This window comes from Panthera pardus, unplaced genomic scaffold (genome assembly GCF_024362965.1).
Source record: "Panthera pardus isolate Hobbes unplaced genomic scaffold, ASM2436296v1 HiC_scaffold_6, whole genome shotgun sequence".
In the NCBI taxonomy this organism is placed as follows: domain Eukaryota; kingdom Metazoa; phylum Chordata; class Mammalia; order Carnivora; family Felidae; genus Panthera; species Panthera pardus.
The window spans coordinates 121,077,584-121,099,649 of record NW_026526991.1 but is presented as its reverse complement, the minus strand read 5'-3'; the positions used below and the strand labels follow the sequence as shown (position 1 = coordinate 121,099,649).

The following is a 22,066-nucleotide window of genomic DNA, read 5'->3' as shown; positions in this document are numbered from 1 at the left end:
AGCCAAAAATTTGAGCCAATAATTTCACTTGCAAAGTTGAATGTCTTACTAGTATGAAAATGCTAAATTTTCTTTGAACTAATTTTAGATTGAGAAGTTAGTAGTTTTGTAGTTTTAAAACCGGGAAAATTTTTTTCCCATATAAGTAAGTAGGAGGGAGAAATGTATACTGTATACTGTGTTATCCAGAATTGTTTTTGCATGATGACCTTTTCAAAAGATTTGTTTGCTTTCACGACAAGTGGATAATTTAGTAATGATGAAGGTGACCTTTGTAAGCACTTGTTGGCTATGATGTTAGACTATAACATGCTCTATATAATCGTAGCTTCATGAGGCAAGGGGGTCTGTTTGTCATGTGCATCGCTGTCTCCTCACTGCCAGCACAGTGCTTTGTATATAATAGATTGTAAACATATTTTTTTAAAAATGAATGAATACTATTAGTAATTACCAAGAACATGTCATGTGGTTAGTAGTACCTGTGTGATTTTTAACTTCTAAGTGTTTATAGCCAGGTTGCAAGTGAAATTATTTATCTATTTATCATATAGTATTACAGACCAGTTTAGGATGTGTTAATTAAGTTGGAAAAGACCATAGAGAAGTTGGGATTTGAATTACACTTCGGAGTAGGCAGAGAAACGCCCACAGCAGTATCAGAAAAGAAAGTAAAGTTGTATTTGAAGGATAAACCTAATTGAAACAAGAAACTTGTGTTTGTGGGATAGGTGGAGGTAATGTGGACTAAGTAGGACAGGATGAGTTTGTGGGAAGTTGAAGGTCAGGCCGAAGAAATCCATCTTCCAGGCTGGTCTTAGAATAGACATCCTGGACTTAATTCTGGCAACTTACTGTTAAAAGAACTTCATTGACAGAAAAAAATACATTGCTTCCATCAGCTTGCAGTAATCGTTAATGTCCTGTATTTGAAAGCACCTAACAGTTTCCAAAGAACTCTTAATTAGTATCTTACTTGTTCCTAAGAACAACCTTGTGAAATAGGGCAGCTGCTATTATCATTGTTGTATGTTCTCTGATTTTACCACAACTAGGATATATAGCAGAAGTAGAATCAGATCCTTGTAATGTGATTGTCTTAAAATTGTTAGAAGCATTGACTTAATAGTAATCAAAGTTTTATCATGACATATTCAAATTATAGTAGCATGTATGTAGCAATATATTTCTTCTAGGAACTTCAGATCCTGTCAGAGTAGAAATCCAGAAAATATCTGTAAGCTCCTTGTCTGATCAAGGGTTTGGATTGTAAGATTTTTATTATAAGTTGAAGTACATCTTGATAAGTGATTTACTGTTATAGTGACTTGTACAAAATGGGAAATCAGTGTGTTGTTTTAAGTGGCTACTAAAGGTTGTAAGCTTGGGTGTATAGATTATGTTAAGCTTTTTTTTTTTTTTTTTAATGTTTTTATTTTATTTTTGAGAGAGACAGACACTGTGAGTGGGGGGAGGGGCAGAGAGAGGAGGAGACACACCATCTGAAGCAGGCTTCAGGCTCTGAGCTGTCAGCAGAGACCCCGATGGCAGGGCTGGAACTCACGCAGGGCTGGAACTCACGGACAGTGAGGTCATGACCTGAGGCTGAAGTCGGACACCCAGGTGCCCCTGTGTTAACCTTTTTTTTTTCCTATACGTATTCTAGACAAGTAGAGCTTTTGAAACATTGAAAATTAATACAGCATTTGGAAAAGTTGACCTGTTGTATTTGTCCTTTTTTCCTATTTATCTTAACCACATTACAAGAGTTTGTGATTTACTAAAGTGAAAGTTAACATTTTTTTCTTCATAAAAGTTAACATCTTATTTGAGAAAATTCTGGTTTTCATTAAATGATAAGTAGTTGATGGTTTAGCGTCAACTTATTTTCTTTGAGCATCCTTTCAAAGTTTCTCTGTTTTTTAATTTTATTTTTGAATTGTATTTATTTTTAAAGTTTATTTATTTATTTTGAGAGAGAGAGAGCAGGAGCAGAGGAGGGGCAGAGAGAGAGAATCCCAAGCAGGCACCACGCTGTCCATGGAAAGCCTGATGCAGGGCTTGAACTCATGAACTGTGAGATCGTGACCTGAGCCGAAACCAAGAGTTGGTCACTTAACTGACCTAGCCACCCGGGTGCCCCATCCCCCCTGTTTTTAAAAATCTTAGTCTCTAGTTCTTTAATATAATGCTGCCATAGCTTTGCAAGTTAAGGTACTTGAAATCTATTTTAGTGATGGAATTCTTTAGTGGTGATAAATGCTGTAAAAGGAGATTCTAGGAAGGCAGTTGTTTGATTCTGACCTTGAGTACTTAGTCATGAAGTCTTGAGGTTTCATGGAGATGAGTTATTAATATGAATAGATCACTTTAAGAGAAGTTTGTTCTTGTGGCGCCTGTGTGGCTCAGTCAGGTAAGCGGACGACTTTGGCTCAGGTCAAGATCTTGCGGTTCACGAGTTTGAGCCCCATGTCCGGCTTTGTGCTGACAGCTCAGAGCCTGGAGCCTGCTTCGGATTCTGTGTCTCCTTCTCTCTCTGCCCCTCCCCCACTCACGCTCTGTCTGTCTCTCAAAAATTAATCAATAAATAAAACATTAACAAATTTTAAAAGAAAAAAGAAGTTTGTTCTGACTTCTACTGAAAAGTGAAGGTTATGAAAGTTTAACTTGAGCCCATGTAACTATGAATGGGTTTGTGTTCAATACATGCTTATTTATGTTATATCCTACTTAGGTTAATAAAATGAAATTGAGAAGTCTTTTCCTGGTAAAATGTTTTAATTAGGAATAGTCTGATTCTGTAAACAAATAAGGGAATCATAAAGATACAAGTAATTAATAAATTCACAAGAGTAGACTTAACAGTTATTGAACGTACTTCAAACCCATCTTAATGACTCAAGTTCATGGTTTTATATATATTGATTATGTTGGGTCATAAACGAAAATCATAGGATATTGGATGCTGCTAAGACCAGAATATACCTTGAAATTTGCTTCCTCAGAAAATCCTCTGATTTTTGTTTTCGTCTTTGATGATTTGAAAATTTGCTGGCCCTGTACTATGTAGGTCTTTTTGCAAAAGTACCAGATCAAAGGCCAGAATAGCCATATTCTGTTTATCCCCCTCCCTCCCCCCCCCCCCCCCGAGAAAATCCTTTTGGTATTATGAGTGTCCTTTGGTTCTTTTTCTGCACCATTCCAGACAACTACCATTTCTCTATAATGTACCATTTCAATCTTTTCAGTAGCCCTCACTCTCTTTTTTTAAATCTCACTTGAATTTGTTAGTGAGCATTAAAGATGGCAAATTCTTCCACCATGTCTCAGTTTTTCAGTATCATCTGGAAAGGACTTCATTAAACTCATCAGAAGTTTGGTTTTTCAACTGTAGCTAATGTGAAGGTTTTTTTCCTTTTTTAAAAAAACATTAGAACGATTAAAAGTGAGTGCTCGCTTGCCTCTGCCTTGCTTTGTCTTTCTTATTTCAAGTTATTTGGAGGGTGCCCATGATTGGACTTGACTTCTGAGATATGCATATGTGTAGATGTGTGAGTGATGGTTGCCTAGAAGGCTCTGTTGTACACATGATTCCTAGAAGTCATATTTTTGGTTAAGTAATTCCAGAGAATTTCCAGATATTCTTCTTTTAAAAAAAGCCCAACTGTGTTAGCCACAGAGGAATACCTGTTGTTTCCCTGGTTAGCAGGCCAGGTCCTTTGGGTCACAGACTTAGTCCTGTGTCAGTTAGCTTTTCCTTTGGAATGCCATACAGAAATTTATTTTTCATTTTCTCAGGAGCTTTTGCTTTTAGCAGTGTTTTATTGCCTTATGTCATCCTCTGCTTGTTCTCTTCATTTGGGTGGAGCAGAAGAATAAGAGTGATGGCTTATTCATTCATTATCGCCATCAAAAATGAAAGAAAGGTACAAGAAAGTAAGCTGGGTGTAGTTTGACAAGTTTTATATTAAAATCATAGATTTCTGCTCATATATAAACTAATTTTTTGTACTTGAATTGTAATGTCTAATTGACCACAGAATTCAGATGTTTTTGACAAATTGTTCTCGTCTAATGAATTATATAAAACACATTAGTTTATCACATTGCTGACTATACTCCCTCTTATTATGAATCCATTTTTTCTTACACGCTTGTTTCACAGATTAATTTGTAAGCCCTTATGTCTTTTCCTCTTTTTTTTTTTAAAAGGTTTTTTAATGTTGGGACGCCTAGGTGGCTCATTTGGTTAAGCGTCCGACTTTGGCTCAGGTCATGATCACAAGGTTTGTGAATTCAAGCCCGGTGTCAGGCTTTGTGCTAACAGCTCAGAGCCTGGGGCCTGCTTTGGATTCTGTGTCTCCCTCTTTCTCTCTGCTCATCCCATGCTCATGCTCTGTCTCTCTCTGTATCTCAATAATAAATAAACATTTAAAAATTTTAAAAAAATTGTTTTTAATGTTTATTTATCTTAGAGAGAGAGACAGAGACAGAGTGTGAGTGGGGGAGGGGCAGAGAGAGACAGAGACACAGAATCAGATACAGGCTCCAGGCTCTAACCTGTCAGCACAGAGCCTGACATGGGGCTCAAACCCGCGAACCGTGAGATCATGACCTTACCCTAAATTGGCCAACTGAGCCAGCCAGGCGCCCCTTTTCCTCATTCTTTGTATACACATGCACATGTACACATTCCCGCACTATCCCATCAAAGAGTTGTGAGAATTCCATCATGTTTGGTCCTTCTTCCCATCACATTATCACATGCCAGATACTGGTTTATAATTTCTATTCCCACACTTCTGTTTGCCTTTCTCAGCTAGACTTTGAGGTGAATGTTTCCTTGATTTTCTGGCCTATTTTCGTTTTCTACCCTTGAATCACTGGCAACTTCTCCTGATTCCTTTCTCCTCCCTCCCAACAGAAATTTCCATGCAGTATCGGCATGATGGAGCTTGTCCAACAGCTAGTAAGTTGTCGAACTGGGTTGGTAACCCAGGCTTTTTGACTTCTACTTTAGTGTTTTTTTTCCTATTATATAATGCCACCCCTGAACCTCTTAAGTTTTAATTTTCCATAATGCAGTTGGTCCTTAATTGGGGTTTTTTTCTCCTACAGAGATATCTTAACTTGCTGCTTGTCTTGTGGTCAGGATCCATATTAGTCCAATTGTGACCAAATTTTAAGTATTGTTGGCTTTTTAATATGGTGTTTCTTGTGACTTCTGTTCCCTGTTGAAGTAATATTTTTAGAATTTCGTTCCCACTAATCTTAATGTTAATATAATTTTTTAATATTTGTATGTTGATATTAGAATTCTTGCTTTGACCTCTATATATGTTGAGACTATTATACTGAAGTCTAGGAAATGAGAATTTTTGATTGGGTTAGATGATAAAATGAAGTTTTTCTTTACAATAAATACTGCTGAGTGTAGAATGTGTTGTGATCGATTTACCTTTACAGAATTGAATCCTACAGATACTTTAGCAAGAAAGACATTACATAGACTATGAAACATCTTTTTAAAAGTAATTTTATATATGTATTAAGAAAATTTGTCACTATTATGACAATATATCTAACATATTAAATTTATTAGGTGACAATAAATTGACAAATGAAATACAATATTTAGAAATTTATACCATATAAAAACTGAGCCAAGCTTACAGTTTTAATGATTCAAACAATGATACATGATACTTACTGAGATTTTATTATACTGTTTCAGTCTATGCCTATGTATTTCTTTTGTGTGTTTGAGAATGATCTTAACCTGAAGTCCTTTTTTCCTTACTTAAAAGCTTTCTCAGAGTTGCTGAATGCAATACACAATGGTAAGTTTTATTAGAATCTTCTCTAGTGGTTCATTTATCACAAAGGTTGCCTTTTATAGAGAACCCGGGTTGAAAGCTTGCATGTTCTATTGATACAATGAAACCCAGCTCTGCAGTGAGGCAATTGTTCAGCCCCTCAGTGAGAACTTTCTGTAGATTGCCTACAGGAGGATGCTAGGTCAATATAGTTCATCAGTTTCGCTTTTATTGTCTCTCTGGAAGGCAAAATGATAATAGTGTTGTTCTAACTTTATGAAACTCTTTTTTTTCTATTTTTGTAAATAGTTTTTCTAGTTCTTTTGAGCTCTCTTGTGGCAGTGCAGTTAGTAATTGGTACTTAGGTCAAGAATTAGCTCCTTCTTCCACAACTTGAAATGTGAATTTTGTTTTTGGGATTTAAAAAAGTTACTGTGTAGAATACTTTTACTGCATTGCCCCTATATTTTATATACTGAATAAATGGAAGATAACCTTTTAAATGATGCTTAATTTGGAACCAGGTTTTTACAGGGGAGTTGCATCTTCTGCAGAGTTGGGTTCTAAAATCAGGACATGAGGCAAATGCTAGCTTTTTTCAATATTGCAGTGTAATTATAATGAGAGTCATGTTTGCAGTAATGTTTGAGTGATTCTTCGGTTTTGAAGAAAATTTAGTGTTCAAAAAAACTCTTTTGAATCTAGTGTCCTTTTTGTTGCTTGTTTTCAGTTATTAACTGACGTAACTTACCTGCTCAAGATAGTTTATGTAATTCTAAGAGGTTTTTGAGCACATTTTTATTAACTTCATGAAATCTTGCATATTTTGATAATGTAGTTTAATTTGCAAGTCGCTTTGTGTTGTATTTGGAGTATATTGTCAGATGTTTACAAATCTATAGCAAGAAACCAATGGCACGATGAAAAGGCATAGACACTTGTGTTGATTCTGAGGGTTGGGGTGGTCAGGATGGGAAACCCATTTTACAAATGATCATTTTATTAATGAGTATCTTTATTTATAATCTTTGCTGCCCTGTGTAACCGGAATTGCAGACTCTCAGTGAATTCTCCAGATAACATGGAACTCTTGAACTTTAGGTATCTAGAGGAAAAAGGGATTGGAAGCATTCCTGCAAATAAACTAAATATGTTACTATTCTTTGGTAGGGAAGCATAAAAACAGAAGAGGTTTAACATCTTTTTCAGTTTGCATAAATTTGGCTGTCTAATTTTGGAATATTAGAGTTTTAGAGACATAAAGAAAGTTTGAAAAGCGTATACTTGGAATAATAAGAAAGTAGATTTTGTGGGGAGCGATTGTGAATGAATTGTCACATAAATCCTTTGCCATTGTTGGCCAACAAAGTACTGGAATATGTCAATTTAATGGGACAGTTGTCATGTTTTTCTCTATAGGTGAATGAAATTAATGTCCTGGGATTAATAGAATGAACACAGGTTTTCTTTAAAATTTTGTGTTTCTTTAAAAGATTGTGTTTGAGAGAGAACACTGTGGTAGTATAGTCAGATATTTGTGTGTTCTTAGTCACATAATTTTGAAACATGAAATAAATAATGTTTTTTTTTATATCTTCCTTTATTTTATTTTATATCTAGAAGTTTGTACCTCTTGACCTCCTTCACCCCTTTTGCCTCCTCTCTTGCTTCTGTTTACCTAAGCAACCACCAGTCTGTTTTCTGTATTCATGAGCCTGGAGTATTTTGGATTTTGTTTTGTTTTAGATTCCATATTTGAGATCATATAGTATTTATCTTTTTCTTTTCTATCTGACTTAACTTCACTTGGCGTAATGCCATTAAGGTCCATCACTTTGTCACAAATGGCAAAATTTTGTTCATTTTTATAGCTAAATAATATTCTGTCGTATGTATATATAGCACATTTTCATTACTGTTCACCCATTGATGGACATTTAGGTTGTTTCCACGTCTTGGCTATTTGTAAATAATGTTGCGGTGAACATGGGGTGCACGTATTTTCTCAAATTAGTGTTTTCATTTTCTTTGGATAAATATCCAGAAGTGGAATTACTGGATATATGTTCAACTTTTAATTTTTTGAGGAACTTCAAACTTTTCCATAGTGGCTCCACCATTTTACATTCCCACCAACAGTACACAAGGGTTCCCTTTTCTCCGCATCCTATGATTTCTTAACTTTTTGATAATAGCAGTTCTAACAGATATGAGGTGATGACTCAGTGTGATTTTGATTTGCATTTCCCTGATGATTAGTGATGTTAAGCATCTTTTCAAGTGTCTTTTGGCCACCTCTACATTGTCTTTGGAAAAATATCCATCAAAACCAGATGGTTTGAGGATTTTTTTGTTATTGAATTATATGAGGTTTTTAAAGTATGTTTTGGGGGTGCCTGGTGGCTCAGTCGGTTGAACGGCCCACTCTTGATTTTGGCTCAAGTCACGACTGTAAGGTGGTAAGATTGAGCCCCATGCTGGGTTCCATGCTGATTGTGGAATCTGCTTAAGATTCATTCATTCACTCTCTCTCTCTCTCCCTCCCTCCCTCCCTCCCTCCCTCCCTTTCTTCCTCCCTCTTTCGCTTTCTCTTCCTCCCTCCCTCTTTCACTTTCTTTTAGTTCCTCCCTCCCTCCCTCCCTCCCTCTCTTCCTCTGCCCCCTCCCTCCCACCGTCTGTCTCTCTCTCTCTCTCTCTCTCTCTTAAAAAAAACAAACCAACAATACATGGATATTATCAGATGTATGATTTGCAAATATTTTCTCCCATTCAGTGCACTGCCTTTTTATTTTGTTAATGGTTTCCTTTGCTGTGCAGTGCCATTTTAGTTTGATGTACTTGAGGGGTTTTTTTGGCTTTGGTCAAATCCAGAATATCATAATTCATGTTAAGGAGCTTACCGCCTATGTTTTCTTCTAGAAGTTTTATGGCTCAGGGTCTTATATTCAAGTCTGCAATCCATTTTGAGTTAATTTTTGTGTACAGTGTAAGGTAGTGGACCAATTTCATTCTTTTGCATGTAGTTCAGTTTTCCCAGCATCATTTATCAGAGACTGTCCTTTCCCCATTGTATATTCTTGGCTCCTTGTAAATAACTTGACTCTACATGCATGTGTTTTTTTCCTGGGCTTTCCATTGTGTTCATTGATCTGTGTGTCTGTTCTTATGCTGATATCATATTGTTTTGATTGTTATGGCTTTGTAATGTAGTTTGAAATCAGGGAGCATGAAGGATCCAGCTTTGTTCTTTGTTCTCAAAATTGTTTTGGCTATTCAAGGTCTTTTGTGGTTTCATACAAATTTGGGGTTTATTCTACTTTTGTGAAATACTATTAGAATTTTGATAGGGGATTGCACTGAATCTGTAGAGTGCTTTGAGTAGTATGGACATTTAAACGATACTATTCTGATCCGTAAACGTGGAATATCTTTCCATTTATTTGTGTCTTCAGTTTGTTTCGTTGATGTCTTCTAGTTCTCAGTATACAGATCTTTCACCCCCTTAATTAAATTTATTCCTAGATATTTTATTTTTTGATGTAATTGTAAATGGGATTGTTTTCTTAATTTCTCTTTCTGGTAGATTGTTTTTAGTGTATAAAAACACAACAGATTTTTGTATGTTGGTTTTTTATCCTGCAACTTTACTGAATTTGTTTATTAGTTCTAACTGGTGGAATCTTTAGGGTTTTCTATAAATAATATGTCATCTGGAAATAGTGACAGTTTTACTTCTTCCGTTTCAATTTGGATGCTTTTAATTCCTTTTTCTTGATAGTTGCTCTGGACTTAATATTTTTTATTGCAAAGAGAAGAATAGTAGTGATGCCTGGTGAAGTAGTATTTTAACCTAATGAGGATTTGAGGGAGAAATACTTGGACTTAGTTGGGAAAATCCATGTTTGTGTTCTCTCTCTCTCACTTTTTTTTTTTAAGTGTTAGCTTATTTTTTTAAATTGTAAAATACACATAAAATTTGCCGTTTTAACCATTTTTGGGTGTTATATTCACATTGTTGTACAACCAGTCTCCAGGAGTTTTTAATCTTGTAAAACTGGCACTCTGTAGTTACTAAACCAACAGCTTTCCTTTTCTCTCTCCACCCTGCCAAGAGCAACTACAGTTCTTTCTGTTTGTATCTATTTGACTGTTCTAGATACTTCATAAGAATAGAATCATACAGTATTTGTCTTTTTGTGAATGGCTTATTTCCCTTAGCAGTAATGCCTTTCAGGTTTATCCATGTAATAGCATGTATCCGAATTTCCTTTTTTTAAGGCTAAATAATATTCCATTGTTGTATATACTGTCATTTTCTTTATTCATTTATCTGTTGAGAGACACTTAGATTGCTTCTACCTTTTGATTATTATGAATAAGCTGCTTTGAATGTAGATGTGCAAGTAATCTCTTTGAGTCTTCATTTTACCCAGAAATGCAATTGCTAGATCATATGGTAGTTCTATTTTAAAACAGAGTGTCATACTGTTTTCCATAGTGGGTGCACCATTTTACATTCCTGCCACCAGCGCACAAGGATTTCAATTTTTCCACATCCTATTATTTGGCTCATTTGTTTGTTTTTTACAGTAACCATACTACTGGGTGTGAGGTGTTAAATGTTAGACTTTACATATTTTATTTCTTTTTTTTTTTTTTTTTTTTAATTTTTTTTTTTTTAACGTTTATTTATTTTTGAGACAGAGAGAGACAGAGCGTGAATGGGGGAGGGTCAGAGAGAGGGAGACACAGAATCCGAAAGAGGCTCCAGGCTCTGAGCTGTCAGCACAGAGCCCGACGCGGGGCTCGAACTCACGGGCCGTGAGATCATGACCTGAGCTGAAGTCGGCCACTCAACCGACTGAGCCACCCAGGCGCCCCATTTATTTCTTTATTATATTGAGTATCAAGCAATAAAAAGCTTGAAACTTGTCAGAGAGGAATAAAAAAAGAATTTATGTTTTATCTTATTCAGTCATTTCCTGTGGTCAAACAGTATACATTTATTATCTTACAGTCTGTAAGTTAGAAGTCTGACATGGACTTGCTGGGTTAAAATCAGGGTATTGGCAGGCTTTGTTCTTTTTTTTTTAAGGTGATAGGAGAGAATCTGTTTCCTTACCATTTCCAACTTCTAGAAGCTGCCTGCTTATTTTGCATAACGGCCTCATACTCTGTCTTGAAAGCCATCAGTGTTGGGTAGAGTCTGTCTTATGCTTATGCCTGTCTGATTCTCAGATTCAAATTTTATGACAAGTTGGATGATTTGATTGGGCTCTCTCAGACAATCTAGGATAATCTGTCTTTCTCAGCGTTCTTAATTTAAATACATTTGTTTAGTCCCTTTTGCTATTTAAGGTAACATACTCACAGGTTTATCTTTGGGGTGGGGGGAGGTATTATCTGCCTACCATATCTGCTTCATGGTTATTTAACTGCCTTATTACAAGTGAGTATTACTGCTTAATCTAACAAGATATAACATGTATAAATATTTATGTACCCAATATAGGAGCAACCAAGTATGTAAAAGAAATATTAATGCCTAACGGGAGAAACAGCAATACAATAATAATAGGGGACTTTAACACCTCATTACATCACTGGATAGATCACTGAAACAGAAAGTCAATAAAGAAATACCAACTGTAGGCAGCACAGTAGACAGGATGGACTTGCACAGATAATTTATAGAACATCCATTTAAAAACACAAGAATGTACATTCTTCTCAAGTGCACATGGAACGTATTCCAGGACATATCATATGTTAAACCATTAAACAAGTCTTAATAAATTTAAGAAGATTGAAATTCTATCACCCATCTTTTCTGAACACAATGATATGGAACTAGAAATTAATTGCAAGCAGAAAACTGGAACATTCACAAATATGTCAAGATTGAACAACATTGTTACTGAATAATTAATGGGTTAGAGAAAAAAATCAAAAGAGAAATAAAAAGACGCCTTGAGATAAAAATGGAAATGTAACATACCAAAATTATTGGTTGCAGCAAAAACAGTACTAAGAGGAAAGTTCATAGCAATTAATGCCTACCTCAAGAAACAAAAACTGCAGTGTAGCTTTATACCTCAAGACACTAGAAAAAGAAGAACAAATGACGTCTTGAGTTGGTAGGAGGGAAATAACAAAAATTAGAACAGAAATAGAGACTTAAAAAGACAATAGAAAAGATCAGTGAAACTAAGATCTGGTTCTTTGAAAAGATAAAGAAGATCGACAAACCTTTTGACTCAACCAAGACAAAAGAGGACTTAAATAAAATCAGAAATGGAAGAGGAGATTACAGCTGATACCACAGAAATACAAAGGGTCATTACAGAGCACTGTGAATAATTATACATACCAACAAAATAGATAACCTAGAAGAAATGGGTGGATTCCTAGAAGCATATTACCTTCTAAGACTGAATCATGATGAAATGAAAAATCTGAATAGACTGATTACTAGTAATGAAATTGAATCAGTAATCAAAAACCTCCCAACAAACAAAATTCCATGATCAGATGGCTACACTGGTGAATTCTACCAGACATTCAAAGAAGAAGTAAGATCAGTCTTTCTCACACTTTCCAAAAGATAGAAGTGGCAAAACTCTTCCAAACTCATTTTACTAGGCCAGCATTACCCTGATACCAAAACCAGACAAGGGCACCACAAAAGAAGGGAATTACAGGGCTGTATCCCTGATGAACATAGATGTAAGAATCCTCAACAAAATATCAGCAAAACAAATTCAATAACGCATTATAACTATTGTGCAGTGGGGCGCCTGGGTGGCTCAGTCAGTTAAGCATCCAACTCTTGATTTAGGCTTGGGTCATGATCTCACGGTTTCTGAGATCAAGCCCCACACCAGGCTCCAAAGCCACGCCACAGAGCCTGCTTGGGATTCTCCCTCTCCTCTCCCTGCCCCTTTCCCATTTACACACATGTATACTCTTTCAAAATAAATAAACATTTTTTAAAATGTACCATACACCATGATCAAATGGGATTTATTCCAGGGATGCAAGGATGGTTCAATACCTGCAAATCAGTTCATGTGAGACACGCCACATAACAAAATGAAGGACAGAATTATACGGTCATCTAAGTAGATAAAAAGTACTTTACAAAAGTCAACATCCAGTTATGATAAAAAACTATCAACGAAATGGGTATAAAAGGGGAATATACCTCAACATAATAAAAGCCATGTGTGACAAGCTCACAGCTAGCATCATACTTGACAGTGAAAAACCGAAAGATTTTCCTCTAAGATCAGGAACAAGACAAGAACGTCCACTCACCACTTTTATTCAACATAGTACTGGGAGTCCTAACCAGAGCAGTTAAGCAAGTAAAAGAAATAAAAGGCATCCAGATGGAAAAAGAAGTTAAACTATTTTCAGATGACATATTATATATAGAAAACCCTAAAGACTTCATCAGAAAACTGTTAGAACTAATAAGCAAATTCAGTATAGTTGCAGGATGCAAAATCAGTATGCCAGAAGGTATTACATAAATTGTTTTCAAAATTAGGTTTCATTAGCACGTGCATTTATGAAGTATTTTTGGCTTTAGTACCCTTTTTGTTAACTTTTCTCTCTTAAACTGCTAGTGACTAGTTGGGTTGCCAATTCCTTGCAGAATAATTGTTGGCCACTCTGTTTTGAACCTTTTTGTATACACTACAACATTCTCCTCTTTCTTTTAAATAAAATATTTCAGAATTATGGAAAGTACAGAGACTGATACACATCATGAATTTATTACTAATTTAACATCTGTTAATATTTTGCCATATTTTCATAGATGCTTTTCCAATTTATGAAATATTTGATACGTTTTAAGCAATATGTGTAAGCTCTGTAGCATGCAATAATAAATACTCAGGAACCTTTCACCAATTTAAGAAATAGAATGTTACTAATGTTGTTGAACCTAGTGCATGCTCTTTACCACTGTATTCCCCAAAGTTTAACTACTGTCCTGATTTTCACATTTATCATTCCTCTGCTCTATTCTGAAAGTGTGCATGTATAAAAAGCACATTCCCTTACCCTGTTTCATTCTTTTCTGTGTCAGAGTAAATGGTGGTTTTTCTACTTCTCCATTATCTCATTATCTCGTTTCCCCCCTAAATTTTTAATGAGATAAAATTCACACAACATAAAAGTTACCGTTTTAAGCTGTTTAAAAGTATACAATTCGGACATTTTTAGTATATTCACAATGTTGTATTAACTGTCACCACTAATTCCAGAACATTTTCATCAAACCAAAAAGAAATCATATATACCCCTAAGCCCCTCTTCCCTGCAAAATCACCCGGGAATCACTACTCTCCTTTCTGTCTCTATGGATTTGCCTGTTCTGGACATTTCATATAGAGGGAATTGTACAGCAGGGGGCCATTTAAGCATACGGTTTATCTGTGTTGTAGCATGCATCCGTACTTCATTCTTCATTTATGACTGAATAACACATTGTATGAATATTCCATATTTTATCTGTTCATTGGTTGGTGGACATTGTTGTTTTGTGCTTCTTGGATAGGATGAAAGATGCTGCTGTGAACATTCATGTACAAGTTTTGGTGTGGATATGTGTCTTTATTTGTCTTGGGTATATTCTTGGGAGTAGAATTGCTAGGTCATATGGTAACTCTGTATTTAATGTTTTAGAAACTGCAACACTGTTTCCCATAGCATTTGTAGTATTTTACATTCCTATTAGCAATCTATGAGGGTTCCAACTTCTTCAGTCCTCACCAAGATTTGTTATTTTCTTTCTTTTTTTTTAAATCATAGCTATCCAAGCTGGTGTGGTGTCTCATTGTGGTTTTGAATTGCTTTTTCCTAATGACTAATGATATTAACATCTTTTCATGCTCTTACTGGCCATTTCTAGATCTTCTTTGGAGAAATGACTATTTCTATTTTCTGTGTGTCCATTCTTGAAAATTTTATGTTTTTAGGAGTCTTCCCCCCTCCCCCCAAAGAATTTGCCCATTTCACCTGCATTTTTTAATTTGTTTGCATACAGTTATCATAGTATTCTCTTTGTAATCTTTTTAATTTGATAAGGTGGATATCCTTATAATCCCCTTTCATTCCTGATTTCAGTAATTTGAGTCTTCTGTTTTCTTTGTCATTCTGAAAGATTGGTCAGTGCTGTTCATCTTTTATTTATTTATTTTTTTAATTTTTTTTATTAACGTTTTTTATTTATTTTTGGGACAGAGAGAGACAGAGCATGAACGGGGGAGGGGCAGAGAGAGAGGGAGACACAGAATCGGAAACAGGCTCCAGGCTCCGAGCCATCAGCCCAGAGCCTGACGCGGGGCTCGAACTCACGGACCGCGAGATCGTGAGATCGTGACCTGGCTGAAGTCGGTCGCTTAACCGACTGCGCCACCCAGGCGCCCCTGTTCATCTTTTAAACCTGCTTTTAACATTTAACATTTTCTCTAAAAGTGTTCCTGTTTTTATTCCATTTCTGCTGTTTATTATTTCCATCCTTCTGCTTGCTTCTGTTTAGTTTGCTTTTTTTTCCTAGTTTCTAAACCGAAAGATTATTGATTTAAAATTTTATTTATTTTTTAATTTCTTAAAATGTTTATTCATTTTTGAGATCGAAAGAGAGAGTGCACAAACATGGGAGGGGCAAAGAGAGAGGAGGACAGAGGATATGAAGCGGACTCTGCGCTAACAGCAGCGACCCCAAAGCTGGGCTCCCAACTCACAAACCGTGAGGTCATGACCTGAGGCGCTTAACCAGCCAAGCCACCTGGGCACCCCTAGGTTTTTTGTTGTTTTTTTTTTTAATAGGCCTTTACAGCTATAGCTTTCTTTATGAGGGCATATGGGTATCTTTTATGATTTTGAGTATTCTTTGTTGTATTCCCAGTATTCTCTTTCTCTCTCTCTCTCTCTTTTTTTTTTTTTTTTTTTACTTCTCCTCCTGCACATATTCTCTTAGAAAATGTTGTAACACATATCTATAGCTTTAGCGATCATTGATGATCATTAGATTCCCAAATCTGTTCATCAAAATATCGAATTATCTCTTGAGTTCCAAGTCCATTTCCAACAAATTAATAAATCTCTGTTCCTCTTACATTCCCATTCAAAGCCTGCTCCTTCTTTTGTGTTCGTTATCTCTGTATGGGATTTAGCCACCTAACTCTGTTATGCTACGGAGTTAAACTAGGCTCATCGTGACTTCTAATTTTCTTGGTTATCATTTTATTTTTAAAAGTTTTTCATGGGGCGCCTGGGTGGCTCAGTTGGTTGAGCGTCCGACTTCGGCTCAGGTCATGATCTCACAGTCCGTGAGTTCGAGCCCCGCGTCGGGCTCTGTGCTGACATCTCGGAGCCTGGAGCCTGTTTCAGATTCTGTGTCTCCCTCTCTCTGACCCTCCTCTGTTCATGCTCTGTCTCTCTCTGTCTCAAAAATAAATAAACTTAAAAAAAAAAATTTTAAAAATGCAAATCAGGGGCACCTGGGTGGCTCAAGTGTCCAATTTTGGCTCAGGTCATGATCTCATGGTGTGTGAGTTCTAGCCGTGCGTTGGGCTCTATGCTGACAGCTCAGAGCCTGGCACCTGCTTCAGATTCTGTGTCTCCCTCTCTCTCTCCCCTTCTCTCGCTCGCACTCTGTCTTTCTCTCTCTCTCTCTCTCTCTCTCTCAAAAATAAACATTAAAAAATTTTTCTAATGCAAATCAGATTGTGTCACTGTCTTACTTAAATCCTCAAAGAATTATCTGGTATTTTTGAGATAAAATTAATATTTTTCAGCATGGCACGTGGAGTTTTTCATAATCTGCCTTATCTCTTCTTCCCAACTTTATTCTGCATTAGTATAACATACTTGTAGCTAATATTGTAGGAAATATTGTGTATTAATTAATAGTCATGGGCATTATGTGTTAAGCTACATCTTAATTTAGTATTTCTCAGAGAGGAACCTAGGACTTAATGGTGGTTGCTCTTCTGGGTGTGTGTGTATAATTATTCCATAAACTTTTGAAAAAAAAAATTTTAATGTTTTTATTTTTGAAAGAGATAGAGAAAGGCTCTGAAGCAGGCAGTCTCCAGACTGTCAGCACAGAGCACAGAGCCTGATGCGGTGTTCGAACCCATGAACCGTGAGATCATGACCTGAGCCAGTCACAGAGAAAAACACATTTAGGAAAACACTTCAACCAGTCTAAATAAAAACCAAAAAACAAATTAGGCACAGTGGGATGAATTTTATGTGACCAGAGAAATTTAGGAGAAATAATATTAAAATTACTGTCTCAATAAAGGAAAAAGAGAACAGGTAGGAGAAAGATAAAACGTAAAACTCTGTTAGCACATTTTGGGAACTTTTACAACAATTTGGAAAGACAAAACAGTCATTTAAATATTTTAAAGAACACCATATGGAAGGTAAACTTTAAATAGGTGTGCCCGTGGAGTGAAGTGCCTTATATTTTGTGACATTTGGTTTTATGGTGGTGCCTGGGAGCTAGCCAGCTTGACTAGGAGAATTTAGATTTCATGATGCCTCTAAAGTGTAAGTGTGACTTCTTGGTTTCATCTAGTAGGTGTATTTAAAATGATGAAACAAATAATATGAATATGGGGATTATGGTTTGCTTTTCATAGTCCAGTTGCAAACTAACATCTCATCTGCCTGGTTCTAATTGTTCTGTTTCAGGTGTGATTTTACTCTAGTGCTTTTTAGGTTGTTTAACAATTTATTTATTTACAAGTTTTTCTTACTAGACTATAAACTCATTTACAGTAGGGGTTGGGTTTTATTCATCTTTATTTCATTGGTATTTAGCTCATCATCTACTTGATGCTCCATAAATATTGAATGAATAAATCATTGTCAGTTGCTACATAGTCCTGGAAGAGTTTTCATATATTCTTGGTAATATGTTCGTTTTCTTTGGAAATTAAACTTTGCATTAGGCAGTCTTGTTTCTCTCAAGAGTAGTAACTTGGTTCTTCCTACAATAATGCATTTGCTTCATTTGTTTATCTTGGCAATTCCTATTTTTAATATAATTTTGAAATAGTAGATTAAAGTAGCTAAAGTGCTTAGATCTGTTTTCACAGCAGTATATTGCTAATTGATTTCTGTGCCCCATTTACTATGCTTTTAAATTTTCTTTAATTATGGTACTTCTGGTTTGTCATGACCATGCTCATTAAACAAATCTCATTTGATGGAGGAGGCAAAGTAATGTCAACCAATTATTCATAAATATCTGCTATAGGATTTAGAATAAGCATGAATGCTAATTGATTTTAGGAATGAACGTTCTTCCTCAAGAATGGAATCCTACTGAGGTTTGTCATAATAGTTTGTAGGAAACTAGATCTTTGCTGTTTACATGTGCCCCCTTTTCATTTCAGGGAAGCATTAAGAAGGTGTAGGGATCTGAGAACAGAGATGAGCAATTTTCAGACATCACCACAGCCTATTAATCATTTGAGATTCACTGCACGTAATGAGGTATTAGTGATAGGAGGAGCTGTTGCTGTGAACAGTAGGGAGATTGAGAACCATAGATCTAGATGATTCTAGATCTCATTTCTTTTTAATCACAGTAGACTTGTTTTTCCTTCTTACGTGATGTAGAAGGCCGTATTCTTTATTTTTATACAGTACATTGTTACATTCCAGGATGCAGCAAATGCTACTGTTTGTTCCAGTGTTTGTTCCTATGCCGGAAGGAATTTGGATAATTTGGATAATACTGTATAGCCTTGCTAAGTAGTAGAAGACATATATTGTCCATAAGATGGTACGGTTTTTTCCATTTCAAATCAGCCAAGGTATTTATCTCTTGGATCACTCTAAGCTTCTGGAAGATAGGCTTCATCTTAAGTGATAAACACAGAAGGATATTAACATTTGGATGGTGAATCAGCACTGGGAAGAAAACGTAATTTTCAGTATGCATGTTAACTACTACAAAGCAAAATGAACTTACAGGAGTTTCATTGAAACTATAAGAGAGAACCTGAAAAGGGAAGGGATTAGTATAAATGCTAATGAATTTGTAAGAATTACTTTTAAATTAATTAAATGGTAATGCTATTAACAGTCTCTTTATTTAGAGTGCTGCCTTTTTATTTTAGCAAAAACAAATTTATAATAACTTAAATTTTCCACAGTTTTTTTTGTTGTTTTGTTTTACTTTAACCCTACTGATTCCTGTCCCCTCCCCCCCCCCCCCCCATAGTGTTTTAAATTTCTCAACTTCTTATCATGGTAGTTTTTAGGAACTGGTTATTAAAAATTTTAAATTAAAGTGTGTCTTTTCTTTAGACAGAGATGACAGTTCTACACTAACAAAGCAGGAACTTAAATTCATAGGTATGTACCAAGTTCAAGCATGATTTTAAAGGGTAATAGTGTTAAGTTAATTAATCCTAATGAAGCTTAGAAACCTTCCTATATAAAGCATTAATGGGGATCTGTAGTCTCAGAAATAACCGAAAGGAATTCTCCATAATTCTGGGTGGTTGATGGGATGACTGTTACCATGTTCTTGTTGTACTTGTTTGGATTTGTCCTGTTGCCTAAGACATGGTAAGGTGGGTTTTAGGATTTCTAAAGTTATTTACCTGTCAGGATCTAGATGCCTAGACCACTTTGTACATCTATGACCCCTCTGTCTCACTGAGGGAAAGAAGAATCTGAGACCATATTTTGTGACTTATAATACTTTTCTAATTCTGTGATGTACTTTTCAAATACTTCTGGATCAGTTGAGAGTGAGCATGTGCATTCTGAATCCAGTATTCTTAACCAGTTAATGTATGCAGCTACTCCCTCCCCTAAAAACCTCAGTTTCACATATTTATAAAACTAATCTTGTGGGTGTGATTACCTGCACTACGGAACTTTTCCTTCTCAAAATGTCTTAGTCTTTTTTCATTTGAAGAGTATAAAGTTCTTTCTGTATCTAAAAATCCTGGTCATTTTCTTTGGGGAAATAATTCTATACTGCAAATGGATCCTTTCAGGAGCAGTAAAATCTAAAAGGATAAATATGTGCATAAATAATAATTTCAAGACATAGAATTATAACTTCTTTAATGATCTACAGTATAAAAAGAATTCAGGGCAGGGAAAACTACTTTCAGCTGAGGAAATGAGATGTCCAGAGAATGTAACATTTTACCTTCAGGAATATGTAAAATTGAGCTATATGGAGATAGGGATCAGGGGTAGACTCCAGTCCCTGGAATACAGATAGCACAAGCAGTGGAACATAGGTGTGTAAAGTGATGGTGATACGATATTTGATATGAAATGTATGAAAAATACTAACCTTACGTATTAGTCAAAGGAGTTGAAAATAGTTGGTAGTTGGGAAATAGTTTGAGTTGGGGAAAAAAATAAAACCTGTTGTTCAGGAAGGTTCATCTGGCTGTAGCATATAAGAATATTGAAAGGAGCTAGAGAACAGAGAAACCAATTAGATTTTTTGGTAATCTAGCTGAATGTGTTAAGGGTCTGAGTGAGGGTAATGGAAGTCAGACTAGTGGGACATCTGTTACTCAAGAAGAACTGGTAATAATTGTCAGTAAATTGAATGGCAGTAGCTGGGGGAGGATGGGTATTCATTTACCAACGAGATGTTTAGGTATAGATGTTTAGCATGCAAATGAACAGATGAGGTTAGAGTGTTAGAGAGAAACAGAATTGGAAATAAATTCATATAGGGGGTAAATATAAACTCTGAAATTGGTCATGGCTGAGCAAGGTTGGTAGAGAAGACAGAAAGGTTGGATCAGGTTTATTTTAAAATGGAAAAGTATTAATAAGTGGAAAGGAAGACTCTAGAGAGATAAAGGGTTAAGATGCAAGAGAAGACTATTTCATGAATCAAACTGGATAGATGAACAAGTAGAAAAGTAACTTGAAGGAAGACAGAATAGCTGTGGAAACATTGAGTATAAAAGAAAAAAACCTCCACAATTTGGGGTTAATGAATGTTAATTAATGAATTAGATAATTTTAGAAGTAGGTTTTCTCTCCAAAACAAATGATTACTTTCAGGTATACATTAGTAACTTGAGAGTGTTTGCAAAAGTTGTCCTGTTAGTGTACTTGAGAAAAATGTCTTAATGATTACATAATAGTGATAATGATACCTGTATATGTAAAGACTTTATTTTGTAATTCTCAGGGTTTCCTGAGAAGTTATCTCCTTTCCTCTTGTGTGCATCTTTGATTCTGTTCTCTGCCTGCTCCCAACTGAATTAGTCACCAAGTGGTACCTTCTAATTTGAAGGTAGCTAAACATGACTTTTTATATCTAATTTATTATTTTCAAAATCCCACCTTCTCACAGCTGTAGGTTGGTACAGATCCTTATCATTTCTTTCACACATTATTGTATTAGTCTCCTTTTGGTTTTGTCAGTATACCTGGAATTGATCAGGTGGGCTAACTCAAGCCAGTATGGCAGAAATGAATGTCATTTAATCATTGATGATCAAAACATTACTGTCAAGAATTGCCCAGAATTGCTTATCTTACTTTTCCTTAAAGTAATCTTGGGAAAACAAGTTATAATTGTAAAGTTACTTCATTAGTGAACCTGACATCAGAACAAGGACAATTAGGTCATGTTTAAAGATTATCGCCATGTTGGGGCACCTGGGTGGCTTAGGCAGCTCAGCTTCCAACTCTTGATTTCTTCTCAGGTCGTGATCCTCAGGGTCATGAGATCTAGGTCATGATATCAAGCCTGGTGTAGGACTCCACGCCCAGTTTAAGATTCTCTCTCTCTCTCTCACTGCCCCTCCCCTGCTCTTGTGTGCAGGCACTCACCCTATCTCTCAAAAAAAAAAAAAAAAAAAAAAAAAGATTATCACCATCTTGATAATGTTCTTTTTCTTTCTGTATAATGCAGTTGATTGCTTTCTTAGCAGCTTCCTTCCACATTAATTTATAGTCCTGTGTTTGCAGGAACTATGTCCCAGTTACCTTGATGACTAAACTTGGAGTTAGAAACCATGTCTTATGGTGAGCCCTTTCTATAGATGGCCTGTATTACTTGTTTCACACTCAGAGGGTCATTTTATTTAAGGATCTGTGGGTGTATGTATGTGCCTATTGACAGGTGGTATTTTTGTGTAATAATCATTAGGTATTTGGAATTATACTTCTCAGACTGTTTGGCATTATGCTTGTAATGTTAGGAGAAACTAATATAT

General features: G+C 35.7%; 1 protein-coding gene across 16 annotated transcripts in view; it reads left to right on the top strand.

Annotated features, from left to right (window-relative positions):
• The window catches only part of MLLT10 (MLLT10 histone lysine methyltransferase DOT1L cofactor), a 237,019-nt gene that overhangs the window by 170,189 nt on the left and 44,764 nt on the right, over window positions 1-22,066 (top strand). For 7 of the 16 annotated variants that reach the window (XM_053894995.1, XM_019460585.2, XM_019460591.2 and 4 more), the window contains 3 exons: window positions 4,925-4,969; window positions 5,808-5,840; window positions 19,164-19,211. The exons of 2 other annotated variants lie outside the window; for them this stretch is intronic. In XM_053894995.1, coding sequence (XP_053750970.1) covers window positions 4,925-4,969; window positions 5,808-5,840; window positions 19,164-19,211 — 126 coding nt within the window. The remainder of the gene's footprint in view (window positions 1-4,924; window positions 4,970-5,807; window positions 5,841-19,163; window positions 19,212-22,066) is intronic. 7 more of the 16 variants (XM_019460592.2, XM_019460581.2, XM_019460593.2 and 4 more) reach the window with 4 other exon arrangements.